The 21731-nt window shown below is 43.0% G+C and overlaps 1 protein-coding gene across 5 annotated transcripts in view; it reads right to left on the reverse strand.

Moving 5' to 3' along the window:
- Nucleotides 1–21731, reverse strand: part of stimate (STIM activating enhance) — a 222739-nt gene that overhangs the window by 190209 nt on the left and 10799 nt on the right. For 2 of the 5 annotated variants that reach the window (XM_068052248.1, XM_068052247.1), the window contains 3 exons: nt 14193–14273; nt 5525–5573; nt 3426–3524 (listed from right to left, as the gene is read on the reverse strand). In XM_068052248.1, the coding sequence (XP_067908349.1) occupies nt 3426–3524; nt 5525–5573; nt 14193 (149 nt within the window). In that variant the 5' untranslated portion in view covers nt 14194–14273. The remainder of the gene's footprint in view (nt 1–3425; nt 3525–5524; nt 5574–14192; nt 14274–21731) is intronic. The other 3 variants (XM_068052246.1, XM_068052244.1, XM_068052245.1) reach the window with 2 other exon arrangements.

The raw sequence follows: 21731 nt of genomic DNA on the forward strand, positions 1-21731 counted from the left end.
TTATAGGAAGGATGTGGAAACTTTAGAGAGGGTGCAGAGGAGATTTACCAGGATGCTGCCTGGACTGGAGGGCATGTCTTATGAAGAAAGGTTGAGGGAGCTAGGGCTTTTCTCATTTGAGCGAAGAAGGATGAGAGGTGACTTGATAGAGGTGTACAAGATGATGAGAGGCATAGATAGAGTGGATAGCCAGAGACTTTTTCCCAGGGCGGAAAGGGCTATCACCAGGGGGCATAATTTTAAGGTGACTGGAGGAAGGTTTAGGGGAGATGTCAGAGATAGGTTCTTTACACAGAGAGTGGTGGGTGCGGGGAATGCACTGCCAGCGGTGGTAGTAGAAGCAGATACATTAGGGACATTTAAGCGACTCTTGGATAGGTACATGGATGATAGTAGAATGAAGGGTATGTAGGTAGTTTGATCTTAGAGTAGGTTAAAGGGTCGGCACAACATCGTGGGCCAAAGGGCCTGCACTGTGCTGTACTGTTCTCTGTTCTATGTTCTATCTTCTCTCCATCCTCCCCGGATCTTAACCTTCCACTGAGCTTTGTATCATCAGCAAACTTAGATACATTACTTTGTCTCTTCATCCAAGTCATTAATATAGAGTGTAAATAGCTAAGGCCCCAGCACTGATCCTTGTAGCACCCCACTATTCACTGCCTACCAACTTGAGAATGCCCCATTTATGTCCACTCGCTGCTTCCTGCCTGTTAACCAATCCTCTATCCAGGCTAACATATTACCCCCAACCCCATGAGCCCTTATCTTGCCTATTAATCTTTTATGTGGCACCTTATCGAATGCCTTTTGAAAATCCAGGTATCCTCCATCTACTAGTTCCCCATTATATACTCTACTAGTTATCCATTATATACTCTTCTAGTTATATCCTCAAAAAACTCTAATAAATTTGTCAAACAGGATCTCCCTTCAGTAAAACCATGCTAACTTGTTCTAATTATACTATGCTTTTCCAAGTGCAATGTTAAGACTTACTTAATAATAGTTTCCAGCATCTTCCCAACGACTGATATTAGGCTAACTGGCCTGTAGTTCCCTGTTTTCTCTCTACCTCCTTTCTTGAAAAGCGGCGTAACATTTGCCAACTCCCAATCTGACGGGACCATTCCTGAATCTAAGGAATTCTGGAAAATCATAGCCAGCGCATCCACTATCTCTGCAGCTATCTCTTTTAAAACCCGAGGATATAGGCCATCTGGTCCCAGGGTCTTGTCAGATTTTAGCCCCTCAAGTTTCTCCAATACTTTTTCTCGACTGATATCAATATACTTAATTTCCTCACTTTTTAGCCCCTAAGTTACTGCCTATTTCTGGTATGGAACTTGTGCCTTCTACTGTGAAGACAGACACAAAATATTTGTTCAATACCTCTGCCATTTCCTCATTCGCCATGATGATTTCTCCTGTCTTTGCCTCGAAGGGAACAATGTCTACTTTAGCTACTCTCTTCCTTTTTATGTACTTATAAAAGCTCTTACAATCTGCTTTCATATTGCTGGCTAGTTTACTCTCATTCTAATTTTTCCCTTATCAACATTTTGGTGGCCCTTTGCTGGTTTCTAAAACACTCCCAATCCTCAGACTTGCTACTGTTTTTTGCAACATTGTAAGCCTCTTCTTTTAGTCTAATACCCTCCTTAACTTCCTGAGTGTGCCACAGATGGGTCTTTCTGGACGAGTTTTTGTTTGAAATGTATTTTTGTTGAATCCTTTGAATTGTTTCTTTAAATGTTTCCCACTGTTCATTTACTGCCATACCTTCCAGTTTATTTACCCAATTAAGCTTAACCAGTTCTCCCCTCATACCTTCGTAATTGCCTTTGTTTAAGTTTAAGATTCTTGTTTGTGATTGAAATGCGTCACTTTTCGAACTTAACATGAAATTCAATGGTATTATGATCATTATTTCCCAGTGGATCTTTTACTATGACATTGCTCATTAACTCTGCTTCATTATACAATACGAGATCTAAGAAAGCTTTATCCCTAGTTGGTTCTACACGTATTCATACTTCAAGAAACTGTCACAAAAGCACTCCACAAATTTGATTGCCCCAGTTTACATGCAGATTAAAGTCCCCCACAATTAATACATTACCTTTTTTACATGCTCCAATAATTTCCCATTTAATGTTCTGTCCTATAATATCACTACTACTAGAGGGCCTGTAAATTACTCCCACCAGTGTTTTCTGACTCCTGCTATTCCTAATTTCCACCCAAACTGATTCTACTCCATAAAAACAAGAAGTGCTGGAACCACTCAGCAGGTCTGGCAGCATCTGTGAAAAGAGAAGCAGAGTTAACGTTTCGGGTCAGTTCCGATGAAGGGTCACTGACCCGAAACGTTAACTCTGCTTCTCTTTTCACAGATGCTGCCAGACCTGCTGAGTGGTTCCAGCATTTCTTGTTTTTATTTCAGATTTCCAGCATCCGCAGTATTTTGCTTTTATTTTAGTGATTCTACTTCATGATCTTCTGAGGCCAGATCCCTTCTGATTAATTTCCTTCTGCCATCCTTTACTATCACTCCTTATCACCAAGGGACCTCCAACTGCATGAATAACAGATGGGATACATCTGGAATGTCCCATTACTATTCCACTAGTCTCAGATGTCAGGTTTTAACCAACAGGTAGCAAGTACTTGCTAATAGTGTGGGTGAGAACAAGGACTGCAGGGTGGATGGAATCCTGCTGCAGGACACCACTGAAGTGGGAGAATTGAAAAGGAATGTGGCAATGATGGGGGGGTGGGGGGGGGAGAGGGTCAGTAGTCAGGGGAATAGATACTGTTCTCTGCAGCCGTGACTGGGAGCTCTGAAGGTTAATTGCCTGCCCGGTGCCAGGGTTAAAGACGATATCGCGCAGATGGAGTCGAACTTGGAGTGAGAGCGAGCAGAAACCAGTTATCATGATCCATGTAGGAATCAGTGACATAGGTAGAACTAGGAATGAGGCTCTACTCAGAGTTTAAGGAGTTAGGGTCCAATTTATTATACAGAAGCTCAAAGGTAATAATCACTGGAGCGAGCGTTACCTGAGCCACGCACCAACTGGCATAGGGTCAAAGAGATTTATTTTTAAAAAATTTTCATGGGATGTGGGCGTTGCTGGCGAGATCATCATTTACTGCCCACCCCTAATTGCCCTTGAAAAGGGGAGGCATTGGTGTAGTGGCAATGTCACTGGATTAGCAATCCAGAGGCCCAGGCTAATGCTCTGGGGACAGGGGTTCAAATCCCACCATGGCAGCTGGTGGAATTTAATTCAATTAACAAACCTGGAATTTAAAAAAAAAAGTTAGTCTCAGTAATGGCTCCCATGAAACCACTGTAGATTTTTGGAAAAACCCATTGGGTTCACTAATGTCCTTTCGGGATGGAAATCTGCCATCCTTACCTGGTCTGGCCTACATGTGACTCCAGACCCACAATAATGTAGTTAACTCTTGACGTCCCTCTAAAATGGCTTAGTAAGCCACTCAGTTGTACCAAACCACTGGAGAAAAAAAACAGATTAGAGAATTAAACCCATGTCTCAAAGAGTGGTGTGGGAAGTCCTTGTTTTGATTCATGGGGCACTGGCACCAATACTGGGCAAAGGGAGAGCTGTTCCATTGGGATGGGCTCCATTTAAACCAGGCTGGGATCAGTGTCCTGGCAAATCACATAACGAGGGCTGTGGATAGGGCTTTAAACTAAGAGTAGGGGAGGGGTCAGGTGAAAGGAGATTTAGAAATCTAAAGAGAAAAGTCAAGGCAACAGAGCAGTGTCACAATTTGGGTAAAGACAAGCAGAGTGGGACAGGAAAGGACACAGTTTAACGGTAATAATGCATATAGCGAACAAGATCCATGCAAACAGTACTCAAAAAAAATTAAAAGTTCTTTATCTGAATAAGCAAAGTATATGCATTAAGGTAGATGAACGAGTGGGACAACTAGCGATAAATAGCTTTGATATATTCCTATTACAGACATGATTGTAAGATGAACAAGGTTTAGAAATCAATATTCCAGGGTACATAACATTTTGAAAAGACAGGCAGAATGGAAATGGAGGAGTAGCAGCCATGATAATAAAGGATGACATAAGGACTGTAGCAAAAAAGCATCTTGGCTCAGAAGATCACAAGAGGCAGAATCTGTATGGGTGGACACTAGGAATAGCAAGGGTCAGAAAACATTGGTGGGAGTAATTTATAGGCCCCCTAATAGTAGTTGCACTATTGGATAGAGGATTAAGCAAGAAATAATTGCAGCTTGTTAATAATTGTGGTGGACTTTAAACTCCATATAAACTGGACAAATTAAATTGGCAAAGGTAGTCTGGAAGAGAATTGGATACTCCATCATTGAATATATTCAAGGCAGGGACAGATAGATTTTTGATCTCTCAGGGAATCGAGGGATATCAGGAGCAGGCAGGAATGTGGAGTTCAGGCAGATCTGACACAATCATATTGAATGGCAGAGCGGGCTTGAGGGACCGTATGGCCTACATTTTCTCTTATAGCTAAACTTGGATTGAATAGTCCTTCAAACTTAACTCAATATGGACATTTTCAAACTTCTCTTCAACGAAAGGAAACTTATGGTAACAGCTAATGCCCAATACAATGACTGAAACACAGGGCTGTATTTTACATATGCTCACCCCACCCAACGTCAGGGGTCATGGTGGGGGGGGGGGGGGCCGAAAATGACTCCAGCAAAGGCCCGCATTGGGCCTCGATGCCAGGAAGGCCCAGTCTGACATTGCCAGCGGCGGCCAAGCCTCGTGGTGGCCCCCCCACCGCTCAGCGATGGGATCAAAATTTGCAAATTAAAAAAATACAAATAAATGAATTAATAACTTACCTGCTCCCACCGTCCATCCCGCTCCGATACTGATGCCGGTGGCCAGCACTCCCACGCCTTCGGATCTCCATCTGGAGATCCGATGCAGAACACTAGTGATGGAGGGGGAGCAAGTAAGTATTTTAGTGCGGCAGGTAGGGGGAAGCTGGATCAAATTAATCTGATTAGTGTAGGTGATGGTGGGAGGGAGTGAAATTAAAAGTTTATGAACTTTCGGGGGGTGCAGGGGAAGGTCAGGTATACAAAGTAAGTATTTGGGGGGCGGTGTGGGGGTGGGGGGGGGGAGAGAAAAGAGAGCAAGGAATGAATTATATGGTTATTGGGGGGGGGAAAAGAGGGGCTAGAAACATTTATTTAATTTTTTAAAATAAATTTTAAATGACTATTTCTAAGTATTTAAACTAAATGGAAGGGCTCAAAGCCCTTTAAAAATGGCGTCGGCGCCTGCACAGGGGACGGACTACACCACCACCACCCCTCCACGTCATCAGGGGGGTGGGAGAGGGGATCCACCCCAGCCATTTAAATGAGCTGCTGTGCAGAGACCGGTGGCAAGCTTGTAAAATCCAGCCCACAGTGACCGATCCACACAGCAACTGATCAATAATGACAATCATTTTAGCAACCGATCAATACTTGCCATATCTTCCACGGTCGCCTCTCGTACTTTGGTTCTCGGAAACGTTTCACTGTAAGAAATAAAGCAGCCTATCAATTCAAAACTCAACTGATTATAAATTCCCCTCTGTTCATTCAACAAATGCTGATTGTTTTGCAGGTAAAAATTCAAGCTCATTTCAGAAAGGTGTTGTTTCAATCTGCAGTAGCGCGATCTGCAAATCAGCTTCACATTCACTATATCCAGTGTGGTGGTGGATGGGAGGTTTTTCAGACAAGATGATCTGCAGTGTTGTTCCAAGGGTCAGTTTTGGGTGTATTATGCTTTACAATTTTTATAAACGACCAAGACTCAGGTGCATAGAAAGATAGGAGGAGTAGGCCATTCGGCCCTTCGAGCCTGCACCGCCACTCAATACGATCATGGCTGATCATCCAAACTCAGTACCCTGTTCCCGCTTTCTCCCTGTATCCCTTGATCCCTTTAGCCCTAAGAACCACTGACCACCTCCAGGCGCGTATCCATTGTCTCTCGAGATAAGGAGGCCCAAAAGAAGAACTATATAGAGTCATAGAGTTACACAGCACAGCAACAGGCCCTTGTGGTAGAGAATTCCACAGGTTCACCACTCTCTGGGTGAAGAAATCCCTCCTCATCTCAGTCCTAAATGGCTTACACCTTATCCTTAGACTGTGACCCCTGGTCCTGGACTCCCCCGCCATCGGGAACATCCTTCCTGCATCTAGTCTGTCCAGTCCTGTTAGAATTTTGTAGGTTTCTGTGATCCCCTCTCATTCTTCTAAACTCTACCGAATACAAGCCTAATCAACCCAATCTCTCTTCATGCTTCAGTCGTGCCATCCCAAGAATCAGTCTGGTGAACCTTCGTTGCACTCCCTCTATAGCAAGAACATCCTTCCTCAGATAAGGAGACCAAAACTGCACACAATACTCCAAATGTGGTCTCACCAAGGCCTTGTATAATTGCAGCAAGACATCCTTGCTCCTGTACTTGAATCCTCTCGCTATGAAGACCAACATACCAGCTGCCTTCTTAACTGTCTGCTGCACCTACATGCTTACTTTCAGCAAGTGGTGCATAAGAACACCCAGGTCTCACTGCACCTCCCCCTTTCCCAATCTATTGCCATTCAGATAATAATCTGCCTTTCGGTTTTTTGCCACCAAAATGGATAACCTCACATTTATCCACATTGTACTTGGCCATGTGAGCCGCATGGAAGATGGCAGGATCCCCAAAGACACATTGTACAGCGAGCTCGCCACTGGTATCAGACCCACCGGCCGTCCATGTCTCCGCTCCAAAGACGTCTGCAAACGCGACATGAAGTCCTGTGACATTGATCACAAGTCGTGGGAGTCAGTTGCCAGCATTCGCCAGAGCTGGCGGGCAGCCATAAAGGCGGGGCTAAAGTGTGGCGAGTCGAAGAGACTTAGCAGTTGGCAGGAAAAAAGACAGAGGCGCAAGGGGAGAGCCAACTGTGTAACAGCCCCGACAAACAAATTTTTCTGCAGCACCTGTGGAAGAGCCTGTCACTCCAGAATTGGCCTTTATAGCCACTCCAGGTGCTGCTCCACACACCACTGACCACCTCCAGGCGCTTACCCATTGTCTCTCGAGATAAGGAGGCCAAAGAAGAAAGAAGATACTGCATCTGCCATGTATTTGCCCACTCACTCAACCTGTCCAAATCACACTGGAGCTTCTCTGCATCCTCCTCACAGCTCACACTCCACCCAGCTTTCAGATGATATGAAACTATTATGGGCACCACACATTATGAAGGATGCCAAAGCCTTGGGAGAGGATGCAGTAAACATTTACTGGAATAGTACCAGGGAAGATCAGCGAAGTAGATCATGAGGACGATAGTTACAGGCTTTAGGATGCTGATATGGGCAGAAGTGCGGCAGATGGAGATTAATGTGTAGAAGTGTAAAGTGATGCACTTCAGGACTGCCTCGCCAGAATTTTCAATACTCTTATATTTACAGCTAGTTTCAATTTTGTAAGTCACTGAAACAAGGAGGCCAATCTGTGCCAGCTGTGAACTATCAATTTACAAAGATCGAACTTACATTTATAGAATCATTGAAACTTAAAACACAGAAAGTCATTCGGTCCATAGTGTCTATGCTGGTTCTTTGGTAGATCTATCCAATTAGTCCCACTCTCCTGCTCTTTCCCCATAGCCGTGCAATTTTTTCTATTCACAAATTTATCCAATTCCTTTTTGAAAGTTACAATTGAATCTCATTCCACTGCCCTTTCAGGCAATGTGTTCCCATAATTGAAAACACTTCCAGATGGGGCCGAACAAGTGTCTTTTAAAGGTTTGGTATAACTTCCTTGCTTTTGTAATCTATGCCTCTATTAATAAAACCAAGGATTGTGGTTTTTTTTTTTTAAACATCTAAACTTGTTCTACCACCTTCAAAGATTTATGTACATACATTCCCAGGTCTTTCTGTTCTAGCACCCCTTTAAAAATATTTTACCATTTAGTTTATATTGCCTCTCCTTTTTCCTATCAGGATATCCCATAAAGCCTCACAACTAATGGACTACTTTTGAAGCTCAGTCACTGGTGCAAAGTAGGGAAATGCAGCAACCATTTTTTTAAATTCATGATCAGGATGTGGGTATTGCCTCTCATCATTTCTTCCTAGCAAAATGAATAAATAACTTCACACTTCCTTGCCTTAAGCTTTATCTGCCATATGTCTGCCCATTTTGTCAATCTGTCTACGTTCTCCTGAAGGGTCACTGACCTGAAACGTTAACTCTGCTTCTCCCTCCACAAATGCTACCAGACCTGCTGAGTATTTCCAGCATTTCTTGTTTTTAATTACATTCTCCTGATGTTTGTTACTATCATCATAAGAACATAAATAAACAGAAGTAGGCCATATGGCCCATCGAACCTGCTCCGCCATTCAGTACAATCATGGCTGATGCACAGGCTCAATTCCACTTTCCTGCCCACTCTCAATATCCTCGATTCCCTGAGACCCTAAAAATCTGTCCATCTTAGCCTTAAGTATATTCAATGATGGAGCATCCACAACTCTCTGGGGTAGACAATTCAAAAGATTTATAACCCTTTTGTGAAGAAATTTCTCCTCATTTCAGTCCAAAATAATCGGCCCCTTATCCTGAGACTGTGCCCCCAAGTTAGAGATTCCTCAGCCAGAGGAAACAACCTCGCAGTGCCTATCCTGTCAAGCCCCTTCAGAATCTTGTATGTTTCAATGAGATTGCCTTTCATTCTCCTAAACTCGAGAAGAAAGGCCAATTTACTCAGCCTCCCCTCATAGGACAACACACCCATTCCTGGAACTAATCTATTGAACCTTCGCTGTACTGCCTCCAATGCAAGTATATCCTTTCTGAGATAGAGACCAAAACTGCATAGAGTTCTCCAGGTGTGGTCTCACTAAAGCCCTGTATAACTGCAGCAAGACTTTTTTTATTATAAAAGCAAAATACTGTGGATGCTGGAAATCTGAAATAAAAACAAGAAATGCTGGAACCACTCAGCAGGTCTGGCAGCATCTGTGGAAAGAGAAGCAGAGACTTCTTTATTACTGTCCTCCAGTCCCTTTGCAATAAAGGCCAACATGCCATTTGCCTTCCTAATTACTTCTTGTACCTACATGTTAACTTTGCGCTCCTTGTAAGAGTACACCCAAGTCCTTCTGAACAACAACATTTACAAATGTCATGCTTTTTAAAAAACATTCTGCTTTTCTTACATTCTTACAACAAAAGTCAGACTGCAGGATGGTAGATGGTGGTGGGCCCCAAGGGTCAGTGCTGGGACTACTTTTTTTTTGCTATATATAAATGACTTGGATCTTAAAATCTCAAAATTTGCCAATGTCACCAAACTTGGAAGTGTGGCAAACAGTGAGGATGATATGAACTGCCTGCAACAGGACATAGAAAGGCTAGCAGAATGGGCAGACAGGAGGCAGATGGAATTTAATGCTGACAAGTGTGAGGTGATGTATTTTGGCAGAAGGAATAGGGAGAGGCAATACAGACTTAATGGTTCAATTCTAAAGGGTGTGCAGGAACAGATGGACCTGGGGGTGCATATGCATTGATCGTTGAAGGCAGCACAACATATTGACAGAATGGTTAGTAAAGCATATGGGGTCTTGGGCTTCATAAGTAGATGCATCGAGGACAAAAGCAGGGAAGTTACACTGATTGTTTATAAATCTCTGGTTATCCCCCAACTGGAGTACTGCATTCAGTTCTAGTCACCACATTTTAGGAAGGATGTGAGGATTCTTGAGGGGGTGCAGTGGAGATTTACTAGATTAGTTCCAGGGATGAGGAATTTTAGTTACAAGATTAGGTTGGAAGAGCTGGGGTTGTTCTCATTAGAACAAAGGAGACTGAGGGGAGATTTAATAGAAGTGTACAAGATTATGACAGGCTTAGATAAGTTAGACAAGGAAAATCTGTTTCCATTAACTAATGGTACAAGGACTAGGGGACACAGATTGAAGATTTTGGGTAAGAGATACAGGAGTAATATGAGGAAGAACTTGTTTTTACGCAGCAGGTGGTAATGACCTGGAACTCGCTGTCCACAAGGATGGTGGTAGCGGAGACAATCAATGACTTCAAACGTAAATAGTCTAGAACTCGGGGGCACTGTTTGAAAATTAGGTGTTGCCCTTTTGGGACAGAGACAAGGAGAAATGTTTTCTCTCAGAGGATTGTGCGACTTTGGAATTCTCTGCCTCAGAAGGTGGTGGAGTCATTGAATATTTTTAAGGCGGAGGTAGATTGATTCCTTGTCTAACAAGAATCAAAGATTATCAGGGGTAGATGGGAGTGTGGAATTCTAGACAGAAACAGATCAGCTGTGATCTTATTAAATGGCAACGCAGGCTCTACGGGCTGAATGGCCTACTTCTGCTCCTAATTCATATGGTCACAAATAAATGTGCAGGGCTACAGGGATTGAGACAGACTGGATTGCTCCATGCAGAGCTAGAATGGACTCAATGGGCCAAATGTCCTCCTTCTGTGCCATAAATGACTTTGAATAACTTCCCACATTATGATCCATCTGCCACTGTGTTGCCCACTTATCCTGTCTATATCTCTTTGCAGCCTCTTTGTGCCCTTCTCACAGCTTACATACCCACCAAGCTTTTTAACGTCAGTAAACGTAGATACATTATTCCCTCTCCCTTCGTCTAATCATTAAAATAGATTGTAACTAGCTGAAGTCACAGCACACTGATCCTTCTGGCACTCCACCAGTTACAGCCTGCCAACTAGAAAATGCCCGGTTTGTCCCTACTCTTCACTTCCTGTCCGTTAACCAATCCTCTATCCATGGTAATATATTACAAAAGGTAAAGTACAAAAGTATCCTGGTACAAAAGGTGAAGTCACATGGGATCAGAGGTGAGCTGGCAAGATGGATACAGAACTGGCTCGGTCATAGAAGACAGAGGGTAGCAGTGGAAGGGTGCTTTTCTGAATGGAGGGCTCTGACTAGTGGTGTTCCGCAGGGATCAGTGCTGGGACCTTTGCTGTTTGTAGTATATATAAATGATTTGGAGGAAAATGTAGTTGGTCTGATTAGTAAGTTTGCGGATGACACAAAGGTTGGTGGAGTTGCGGATAGTGATGAGGATTGTCAGAGGATACAGCAGGATATAGATCGGTTGGAGACTTGGGCGGAGAAATGGCAGATGGGGTTTAATCCGGACAAATGTGAGGTAATGCGTTTTGGAAGATCTAATACAGGTGGGAAGTATACAGTAAATGGCAGAACCCTTAGGAGTATTGACAGGCAGAGAGATCTGGGCGTACAGGTCCACAGGTCGCTGAAAGTGGCAACGCAGGTGGATAAGGTCATCAAGAAGGCAAACGGCATGCTTGCCTTCATCAGCCGGGGCATAGAGTATAAAAACTGGCAAGTCATGCTGCAGCTGTACAGAACTTTAGTTAGGCCACACTTGGAATATTGCGTGCAATTCTGGTCGCCACACTACCAGAAGGATGTGGAGGCTTTGGAGAGGGTACAGAAGAGGTTTACCAGGATGTTGCCTGGTCTGGAGGGTATTCGCTATGAGGAGAGGTTGGATAAACTCGGATTGTTTTCATTGGAACGACGGAGGTGGAGGGGCGACAAAGTTATGAGTGGCATGGACAGAGTGGATAGTCAGAAGCTTTTTCCCAGGGTGGAAGAGTCAGTTACTAGGGGACATAGGTTTAAGGTGCAAGGGGCAAAGTTTAGAGGGGATGTGCGAGGCAAGTTCTTTACACAGAGGGTGGTGAGTGCATGGAACTTGCCGCCGGGGGAAGGTGGTGGAAGCAGGTACGATAGCGGCGTTTAAAAGGCATCTTGACAAATACATGAATAGGATGGGAATAGAGGGATTCGGACCCCGGAAGTGCAGAAGGTTTTAGTTTAGACAGGCATCAAGATCGGCGCAGGCTTGGAGGGCCGAATGGCCTGTTCCTGTGCTGTACTCTTCTTTGTTCTTTTTATTACTCCAACTCCAAAAGCCTTTAGCTTGTGTGTTAATCTTTTGTATGGCATCTTATCGAATGTGTTTTGGAAATCCAATTATACTACATCTACTGGTTCCCCTTAATCTACCCTACTCGCTACATCCTTAAAAAATTCAATACATCTACCAAACACCATTGCCCTTTCATAAAACCACGTTGATCATACTATGATTTTTTAAGTGTATCATTTAGATTTCCTATATTATAGATTCCAACATTTTCCCAATGACTGATGTCAGGCTAACTGGTCTGCCGTTCCTTGTTTTCTCTCTCACTCCTTTCTTGAACAGCAGTGTTACAGTTGCTAATTTCTAATCTATTGGGATCGTTCTAGAATCTGTGTAATTTTGGAAAATCATAACCAGTGCATCCCCTTGGTTACCCTCTTATGTAACTTGTGTCTTCTACTGTGAAGACAGACAATATTTTTTCAATGCCTCTGCCATTCCCTCACTCCACATAGTTTATCTTGTCTCTGTCTCTAAGAGACAAACATTTACTTTAGCTTCTCTCTTCCTTTTTTTATACTTGTGAAAGCTTTAACAGTCTGTTTTTATATTCCTAACTAGTTTGCTCTCATTCAATTGTTTCACTTATCATCAACCTTTTGGTAGCCCTTTGCTGGTTTCTAAAACATCCCCAATCTTCAGGCTTACTACTGTTCTTTACAACATTATAAGCCTCCTCTTTTAATTAATACTATCCTTAACTTTAGTAAGCTACGAATGGATCTTACTTGCTGAGATTGTTTTTCAATGGAAGGTATTTTTGTTGAACATTTTGAATTGTTTCTTTAAATGTTTGCCACTGTTTATTTACCACAATACCTTTCAGTCTATTTACCCAATCAATCAACCATAGCCAGTTCTCCCCTCATGCCTATGTAATTTGTTTAAGTTTAAGATTCTTGTTTGGGACTGGAGTATGTCACTTTCAAACTTAGCTGTGTTAATAATGGATGAAATCAGTACAGTCGTGAGAAATGATCTTGGCTCGGAAGATCAAGATGTAGAATCAGGTTGGGTGGCGATAAGAAATAGCAAAGCAAAGAAGCCACTGGTAGGAGTAGTTTAATCGGCCCCCTAACAGTAGCTACACTCTATGACAGAGTATAAATCAAGAAATAATGGGGGCTAAGAAAGGTACTGCAATAACCATGGGCGATTTTAGTTTTCACATAGATTGGACAAATCAAATTGGCAAAGCTAGCCTTGAGAACACGTTCATCGAATGTATTCTGGACAGTTTCTTGGAACAATATGTTATTTTACACTTGGTAATGTACAATGAGGCAGGATTAATTAATGTATTTGTCTTCAAGGTTAAAGACCCTAAAAGTATCCCAATAATAGAAAATCAGAGGCAAAAGGGAGGAACTTAAAACAATCTTTGGAGAATAAGTACTAGGAAACCTAATGGGGCCGAAGTCTGTCGAGTTCCCTGGAGCTGATGGCCTGCAGCCTAGGGTCTTAAAAAAAAAATGTGGCTCTAGAGATAGGGGATGCATTGGTTGTAATCTTCCAAAACTTCCTAGATTCTGGAAAAGTCCCAGCAAATTGGATAATCGCAAATGTAACACCCCTATTCAAGAAAGAATGGAGACCAAAAGTAGGAAACAGTCGGCCAGTTAGCCTAACATCCATCCGTCATCAGGAAAATGCTGGAATCTATCATTAAGGAAGTAGCAGCAGGATATTTAGAAACCACCTTAGCAGAGAGGTCAGTGATGAGGGAGCATAGATTTAAAGTGATTGGTAGAAAAATTAGAAGGGAGATGAGGAAAAACTCTCAACTCATTCAAAAGGAGTCTGGATAGGCACCTCAAGTGCCGTAAGCTGCAGGGCTACGGACCAAATGCTGGAAGGTGGGATTAGAATAGGTAGATCGTTTCTTGGCCAGCACAGGCATGATGGGCCAAGTGGCCTCTTTCTGTGCCTTAAACTTTCTATGATTCCATGATTCTAGTTACACCCTCAAAAAACTAACAGGTTTGTTAAATATGATTTCCCTTTCATAAATCCATGTTGACTCTTTCAACACTCTGCGATGTAGATCATCGGGGTCCAGGGGATTGATCAACTTTCACTCCCATTAATTTCTCCAGTACTGCTTTCTCACTGATACTAATTTCTTTCAGTTCCTCATTCTTGCTAGGTCCTTAGTTCTCTCGTATTCCTCGGAGGTTTTTTGTATCTTCCTCTGTGAAGAGAGGCAAAGTATTTGTTTAGTTTCTCTGCCATTTCCTTATTCCCCATTATAAATTCTCCTGTCTCTGCCTGTAGCGGACCCGCATTTGTCTTTGCTAATCTTTTCCTTTTTACATACGTATTAGAGTTCTTTGAGGATGTAAGAAGCAGGGTGGATAAAGGGGAACCAGTATATGTAGTGCATTTGGATTTCCAAAGGCATTCTATTGGATGCCACATAAAAGGTTACTACACAAGATAACAGCTCATGGTGTTGGGAGTAATACATGAGTCAGCCAATGTTCTATCCATGCCAGCAGAATATCAAGTCGGGATAAATGAGGCATTTTCGGCTTGGCAAACCATAACAGGTGGGGTGCCACAGGGATCACTGCTGGGGACTCAACTATTTACAACTGTCATGCAGGCCCCCACCTGCCAAGAATGAGACACATTGGTTTTGTCAGATGAACATTGATTTTTAACTGTTGCTGGAGCAAGGAAATGACTTGAACAGATCAGCGTGGCTAAAAAAAAAATTGCATACTAACAGATGGTGTTTGTGCAGACAAAGGACCATTCCCTGACACATTCAACCCACAATGGATGTTGATCACCAGTGAGGGGTGGGGAAGTTCATTCCAGGACCTGCTGGGGTGATGCAATCCACGGGGGCCAGGATTGGTTGGACTGGCTGATCACATGACTAACTGGCTGTTCCAGGGTTTTGTGAACTAGCAGAGAATTTGAGGAGAAAGACTGTTTGCTCCTGGACTGAGAAGATCTCTCCTGTATGCTCCCATCTCTTTCTCACAAGGCTCTTAATCCACTGAAGACAACTGAAACCCAAGGGAGAAAAGTCTCCTACAGCGTTTAAGGAGAATACAGGGCCCCAACGAAAAGCAAGATCTACAGTGAGCTCGGAGAACCGTAACAAAACCTCTTCAGATATTGTCTCAAACTTTTCCACTTTATTTTTCTTCTGCTCTTTTCTGTCTCTATTCACATGTGTGTATCGTGTATCCGTAGGTGTCAACCGAATTAGAGTTTAAGTTCAAGTTTAATAAATTTCAACTTTTCTTCTTTAAACCAAAGAGAGCCTGTTTTTGCTGGTTTCTTTGCCTTGTAATTGAAGAGCAGTGAACAAGGATTCACCTAAAGGGAGCTAAAAACATGGTGTGATTAAAATTAAACCCTGTTACAGTAAGACCAGATGAAGGCTGAGAAGGACCGCTAGACACCTTTCTCACCTGGTCGCAACACAATCTATATTAATGTCTTGGATAAAGGAATAGAGTGCATTGCAGCCAACTTTGCTGACGATACAAAGATAGATGGGAAAGCAAGTTGTGAGGACACAGAATCTGCAAAGGGCTACAGATAGGTTAAGTGAGTGGACTAAAATTTGGCAGATGGTGTATAATGTGGGAAAAAGAGACAATAGAAAAGCAAATGGAAATTTAAATGGAGAGAGACTACAGAATGCTGTGGTACAGAGGAATCTAGGTGTTCTCATACATGGAAAACAAAAAGTTTGCATGCAGGTACAGTAAGTAATTAGGAAAGCAAATGGAATGTTGGTCTTTTTGTGCAAGGTAATGGAGTATAAAAACAAGGAAGAAAAAAATTTGCAGGGATACAGCGAAAAGGCAGGGGAATTGGACTAGGCGAGTTGCTCTTGCGGACAGCCGGGACAAATGAATGAGGTTGAAGCAGTATCATAACAGATTGATTCCCATTCTAACATCAAATGATGGCCATGGTTTATCATCCTGGCCCATTTTGTGATCACAACAAGGGAGAGGACCATGCATCACCCAACAGAAATGCCTATGTGATAGATTTTGACCTTAAAAAAGGTAGCTCCCTGGAGCAAGGGGAAATTAAGCCAACATCACAGCACGTCTGTGAGAAGGATCCAGCCTACAAGAGAAGAATCCTCCTGCTGACCAAGAACAGTCACCACAGCAAAGACATCACAAAGTGACTTTGAGACTAACCATCTGTGAAGGTAACAAACTACACACCACCAGCTTTTGGCTGTATTATAATCACTAGAGCTCTACTATACCTCCGCAAGTTCAAAACTACAAATAATCAGGCCTGCAACTTAAAAAAAAAAATGCTTTTTCCTCCTGAGAAAAGTCAATAATCTTCCGTAAACCACAAACACTTACTTAACTTGGGACTTTAAGCTACCTCTTACCCTTTTCTCTATAAATTCGTGTGTTTGTGTGTGTGTGGGAGTGAGGTTGTGATCGTTTCAGGATTTGTTTCAAAATATGGGTTTTCTTGTAGGTTTTTTAAAAACCTGTCATTTGTCTGTTTATTTGATCCTAAAGACCCTCAGGGGCTAATGCCTCTGGTCAGTTGGGAGGTGAACAGTGGGAACCACCCACACCCCTTAACATCTGTCCATAACAGAAGATTAAAGTTCCCCACAATTATTGCGTTGCCTTTGTTATAAACTGCAATTATTTTTTGCATAATACTTGTCCAACAGTATATCTACTGTTAGAGTGCCTACAAACTACGCCCACCAGCATTCCCAAAACCACTCATTGAGCCACACGTTTAATTCTCTTATCTGCTTGATCCTATGCCAACTGACGCATGGCTAGGTTAACAGTCCAAAGGAACCTTTGAGGTTCTGTGTCTTAATCTGAACCCAAACTCCTCAAACTCTCTCAGCAGAACATCATTCCTAGTTCCACCTATGTTGTTGGATCCCAAGTGTAATTACCATCAGCAGGCACTGGAGTATGATCAGGAGCCTTCTGCATCCAGGGCCCCGATATCTGTACGATCCTCACCACCAGGGCAGGTCTGCTGCTCTGTATGCTAAACCAGAACAGAAGAGAGAGGCTGGTCCCAGCTGGCCTTCACAGCTGCGCCTGGTTATAACAGTAAGGGAGCAGCCTAGTCATGTTTGACTTGCAGTAACCCATCCCCAGTTGGCTTCTTTTAAACCCATGTCATTTATAGCAGCAACTGGGAGCCAAATGATCGTTTGTTTTGCTGCTTGCTGCAACAAGCATGTGACATTTTTTCCAATTGTGAATAAGCTAGCCCCCGCGTGCGGCAGTCCTGGTGTACATCATTGCATTAATAAATTTTCTAAAAATACATAACATCTAGTATCACTGAGACATTTGGAGTAGAGTTCGCATCTGACTCCTGGTCCCCGCCATTAACACACTCAACCAGAGTACTGGAGAGAAGGAAAACCCAGCCCTTGCCCTCCTCCTTGTAATCCAGCAACTGCTGGTTTGACAGTGTGCGCACATGGCACTGGATTTCCAAGATAAAAAGGGGTTCACGGGTAAAGATCCCTCCAGAGGCTCTGAGCTGTTCCTGATGGATTGGCTGATTGACAGTTGCCAGATATGGTGCTTATCCATTGTTACTAAACTATCAGACTGCTTGTCCAACATCCAGTATGGATGAGCAGAAATTTCCTCCAATTAAATATTGGGAAGACCAAGGCAGCTGTCTTCGGTCCCTGCCACAAACTCTGTTCCCTAGCCACCAACTCCATCCCTCTGTCTGGCAACTACCTGAGGCTGAACCAGACCGTTCACAATGTCGGTGTCATCATGGACCTCAAGATGAACTTCCAACCATATATCTGCACCATCACTATTTATTTTTATTTATTTAGAGATACAACACTGAAACAGGCCCTTTGGCCCACCGAGTCTGTGCCGACCAACAACCACCCATTTGTACTAATCCTACATTAATCCCATATTCCCCACCACATACCCACCATTCTCCTACCAACATTAGGGGCAATTTATAATGGCCAATTTACCTATCAACCTGCAAGTCTTTGGCTGTGGGAGGAAACCGGAACACCCGGCGGAAACCCACGCGGTCACAGGGAGAACTTGCAAACTCCGCACAGACAGTACCCAGAACTGAACCCGGGTCGCTGGAGCTGTGAGGCTGCAGTGCTAACCACTGCACCGCCCTAGACACTAAGACCGCCTATTTCCACCTCTCTAACATTGCCCCTCCCTCAGCTCATCTGCTGCTGAAACTATCATCCAAGTCTTGGCTACATCGAAACTTGACTACTCTTAACTTATTCCTGGCTGGCCTCCCATGTTCGAACCACCATAAACATGAGGCCATCCAAGACTCTGCAACGTGTGTGCCAACTTGCAACATTCGTCCATCACCCTGCGCTCGCTGACCGACACTGGCTCTCCGTTAAGTATAAAGTCAGAGTCATAGCACAGGAGGCCACCATTTGGCCCATCTGGCGAGGGATCAAGTGAGAGAAGATATGATAAATTAAACGGAGAGGACAAGGCAAGAGAGCAAGGCAGCAATAAAGGAAAAAAATAATCTGAGTGTGGCAGGAAGGGTAAGAATGTACAAAATTAAGAGTGGGCAAGCAGCTAAGGCTAAAGGTTGCATAAATAGTAAAAAGACAGAACTAAAGGCTCTTTACTTGAATGTGCACAGCATTCATAATGAAACAAATGAACTGACAGCACAAGTGGAAATGAATATGTATGATCTGATAGGTTACAAGATAACAAAGGCTAGGACCTGAATATTCAAGGTACATGGCATTTCAGAAGGACAGGAAACTAGGAAAAGATGGAGGGGTTGCTGTGTTCATTAACGATGACATTAGTACAATAGAGAGAGATGACCTTAGTTCTAAAAATCAAGATGTAGAATTAGTTTGGGTAGAAGTAAGAAATAGCAAAGGTAGGAAGTCACTTGTGGGAGTAAATTTATTGGCCCCTTAACAGTAACCACACTGTAGGACAGGGTATACAGAAAGAAATAATGGGGACTTGAGCGAAAGGTACGGCGATAATCATGGGTGATATTAATCTACAGATAGATTGGATGACTCAAATTGGCAAAGGTAGCCTGGAAGATGGAGTTCATGGACTGTTTTCAAGAGAGTTTCTTAAAGCAGTATGTTCTAGAGCCAACCAGAGAGCGGGCTACTCTAGATCTGGTAATGTGTAATGAGACAGGATTAATTAATGACCTCACAGTAAATGCACCCCTAGGTAGCAGTGATCACAACATAACTGAATTTCGCATTCAGTTTGAGAGTGAGAAGAGTGGATCTAAGACTAGTATTTCAAACTTAAATAAGGGTAATTATGAGGGTTTGAAGACAGAGCTGGCTAAAGTAAACTGGGAAATTAGGTTAAGAGATAGGTCAGTAGAGATGCAGTGGCAGAAATTTAAGGAGACATTTCATAACATTCAGCAAAGATACATTCCAGTGAGAAAGAAAGACTCTAGGGGAAGGATGCACCATCTGTGGCTAACTAAGGAAGTTAAAGATAGCATCAAATTGAAAGAAAAAGCGTACAATTCAGCGAAGAGTAGTTGCAGGCCAGAGATTGGACAGAATATTAAAAACAGCAAAGAATGGAGAGAGAAATTAGAGCACGAGAGAAAGCTAGCTAGAAATATAAAAATGGGTAGTAAAAGTTTCTACTGGTATATAAAAAGGAAAAGAGCAAGTAAAGTGAATGTTGGTCCTCTAGATAGTGAGTCTAGGTAATTAATAATGGGAAATACGGACATGGTGGAGGAATTGAACAGATTTTTTGCAACTATCTTCACTGTAGAGGACACAAATAATATCACAGAAATAATTGTGAATCAAGAGTTGAAAAGGAGGGAGGAACCTAAAACAATTACCATCACCAGGGAAAGGGTACTGATAAAAATATTATAACTAAAAGCTGACAAGTCCCCAGGTCCTGATGGACTTCATCCAAGGGTCTTAAAAGAAGTTGCTGCTGAGATAGTAGATGCATTGGTTTTAATTTTCCAAAATTCCCTAGATTCTGGAATGGTCCCATCAGATTGGAAAATAGCAAATGCAGACAGAAAGCAGTAAACTACAGGCCAGTCAGCTTAAGATCCATCATTGGGTAAATGTTGGAATCTATTGAGGTTATAGCAGGTCATTTAGAAAATATCAGTGCAATCAGGTAGAGTCAACATGGTTTTGTGAAAGGGAAATGGTGTTTCACAAATTTATTAGAGTGCTCGAAGGACGTAACAAGCAACGTAGATAAAGGGGAACCTGCGGATGCGGTGCACTTGGATTTCCAGAAGGCATTTGACAAGGTGCCACATCAAAGGTTACTAAACAAAATAGGAGCCCATGGTACAGTGGGTAACATATTATTATGGACAGAGGATTGGTTAGCTAGCAGGAAACAGACAGTAGGCATAAATGGGTCATTTTTCAGGTTGGCAAGCTGTAACTAGTGGAGTGCCACAGGGATCAGTGCTTGGGCCTAAACAATTTACAATCTACATCAATGACGTGGATGAAGGGACAGAATGTATGGTTGCTAAATTTGCTGATGACACAAAGATAGGTAGGAGAGCATGTGTGAAGAGGACATAAGGAGTCTACAAAGGGATATAGATAGGTTAAGTGTGTGGTGGGCAAAGATTTGGCAGATGGAGTATAATGTGGGAAAGTGTGAACTTGTCTACTCTGGTCAGAAAAATAGAAAAGCAACATATTATTTAAATGGAGATACTGCAGAATTCTGAGATGCAGAAGAATCTGGGTGTCCTAGTACATGAAACACAAAATGTCAGCATGCAGGTACAGCAAGCGATTAAGACGGCAAATGCAATGTTGTCATTTATTGCAAGGGGAAATTGATTTTTTTTTAATTCATTCATGGGATGTGGGTGTTGTTGGAAAGGCCAGCATTTATTACCCATTCCTAATTGGACTTGTGAAGGTGGTGGTGAGCTGCCTTCTTGAACCGCTGCAGTCCTTGAGTATAGGTACACCCAAAGCGCTGTAAAGAAGGTTCAAGGATTTTGGCCACATGACAGTGAAAGGACCGCAATATTGCTCCAAGTCAGGAATGTGTACAGCTTGGAGGGGAACTTGCAGGCGGTGGTGTTCCCATGCATCTGTTGCCTTTGTCCTTCTAGGTGGTAGAGAACGCATGTTTGGAAGGTGATGTCAAAGGAGCCTTAGTGAGTTGCTGCAGTGCATCTTGTAGAAGGTACACACTGCTGTCACTGTGCAGTGATGAAGGGAATGAATGTTGAAAGTGGTAGATGGGGTGCCAATCAAGCAGGTTGCTTTGTCCTGGATGGTGTCAAGTTTCTTGAATGTTGTTTGAGCTGCACCCATCGAGGCAAGTGGCGAGTACTCCATCACACTCCTGACTTGTGCCTTGTAAAAAGCAGGCAGGCGTTGAAGAGGCAGGAGGTGAGTTACTCACCACAGAATTCACAGCCTCTGACCCTGGTCTTGTAGCCACAACATTTATGTGGCTGCTCCAGTTCAGTTTCTGGTCAATGGAAACCGCCAGGTTGTTGAGAGTGGGGGATTCAGTGATGTTAATGCCATTGAACATCGAGGGGACATGGTTAGATTCTCTCTTGTTTGAGATGGTCATTGCCTGGCACGATTGTAACTTGCCACTTATCAGCCCAAGCCTGG

The sequence above is a fragment of the Heterodontus francisci genome, chromosome 19 (genome assembly GCF_036365525.1).
Source record: "Heterodontus francisci isolate sHetFra1 chromosome 19, sHetFra1.hap1, whole genome shotgun sequence".
In the NCBI taxonomy this organism is placed as follows: domain Eukaryota; kingdom Metazoa; phylum Chordata; class Chondrichthyes; order Heterodontiformes; family Heterodontidae; genus Heterodontus; species Heterodontus francisci.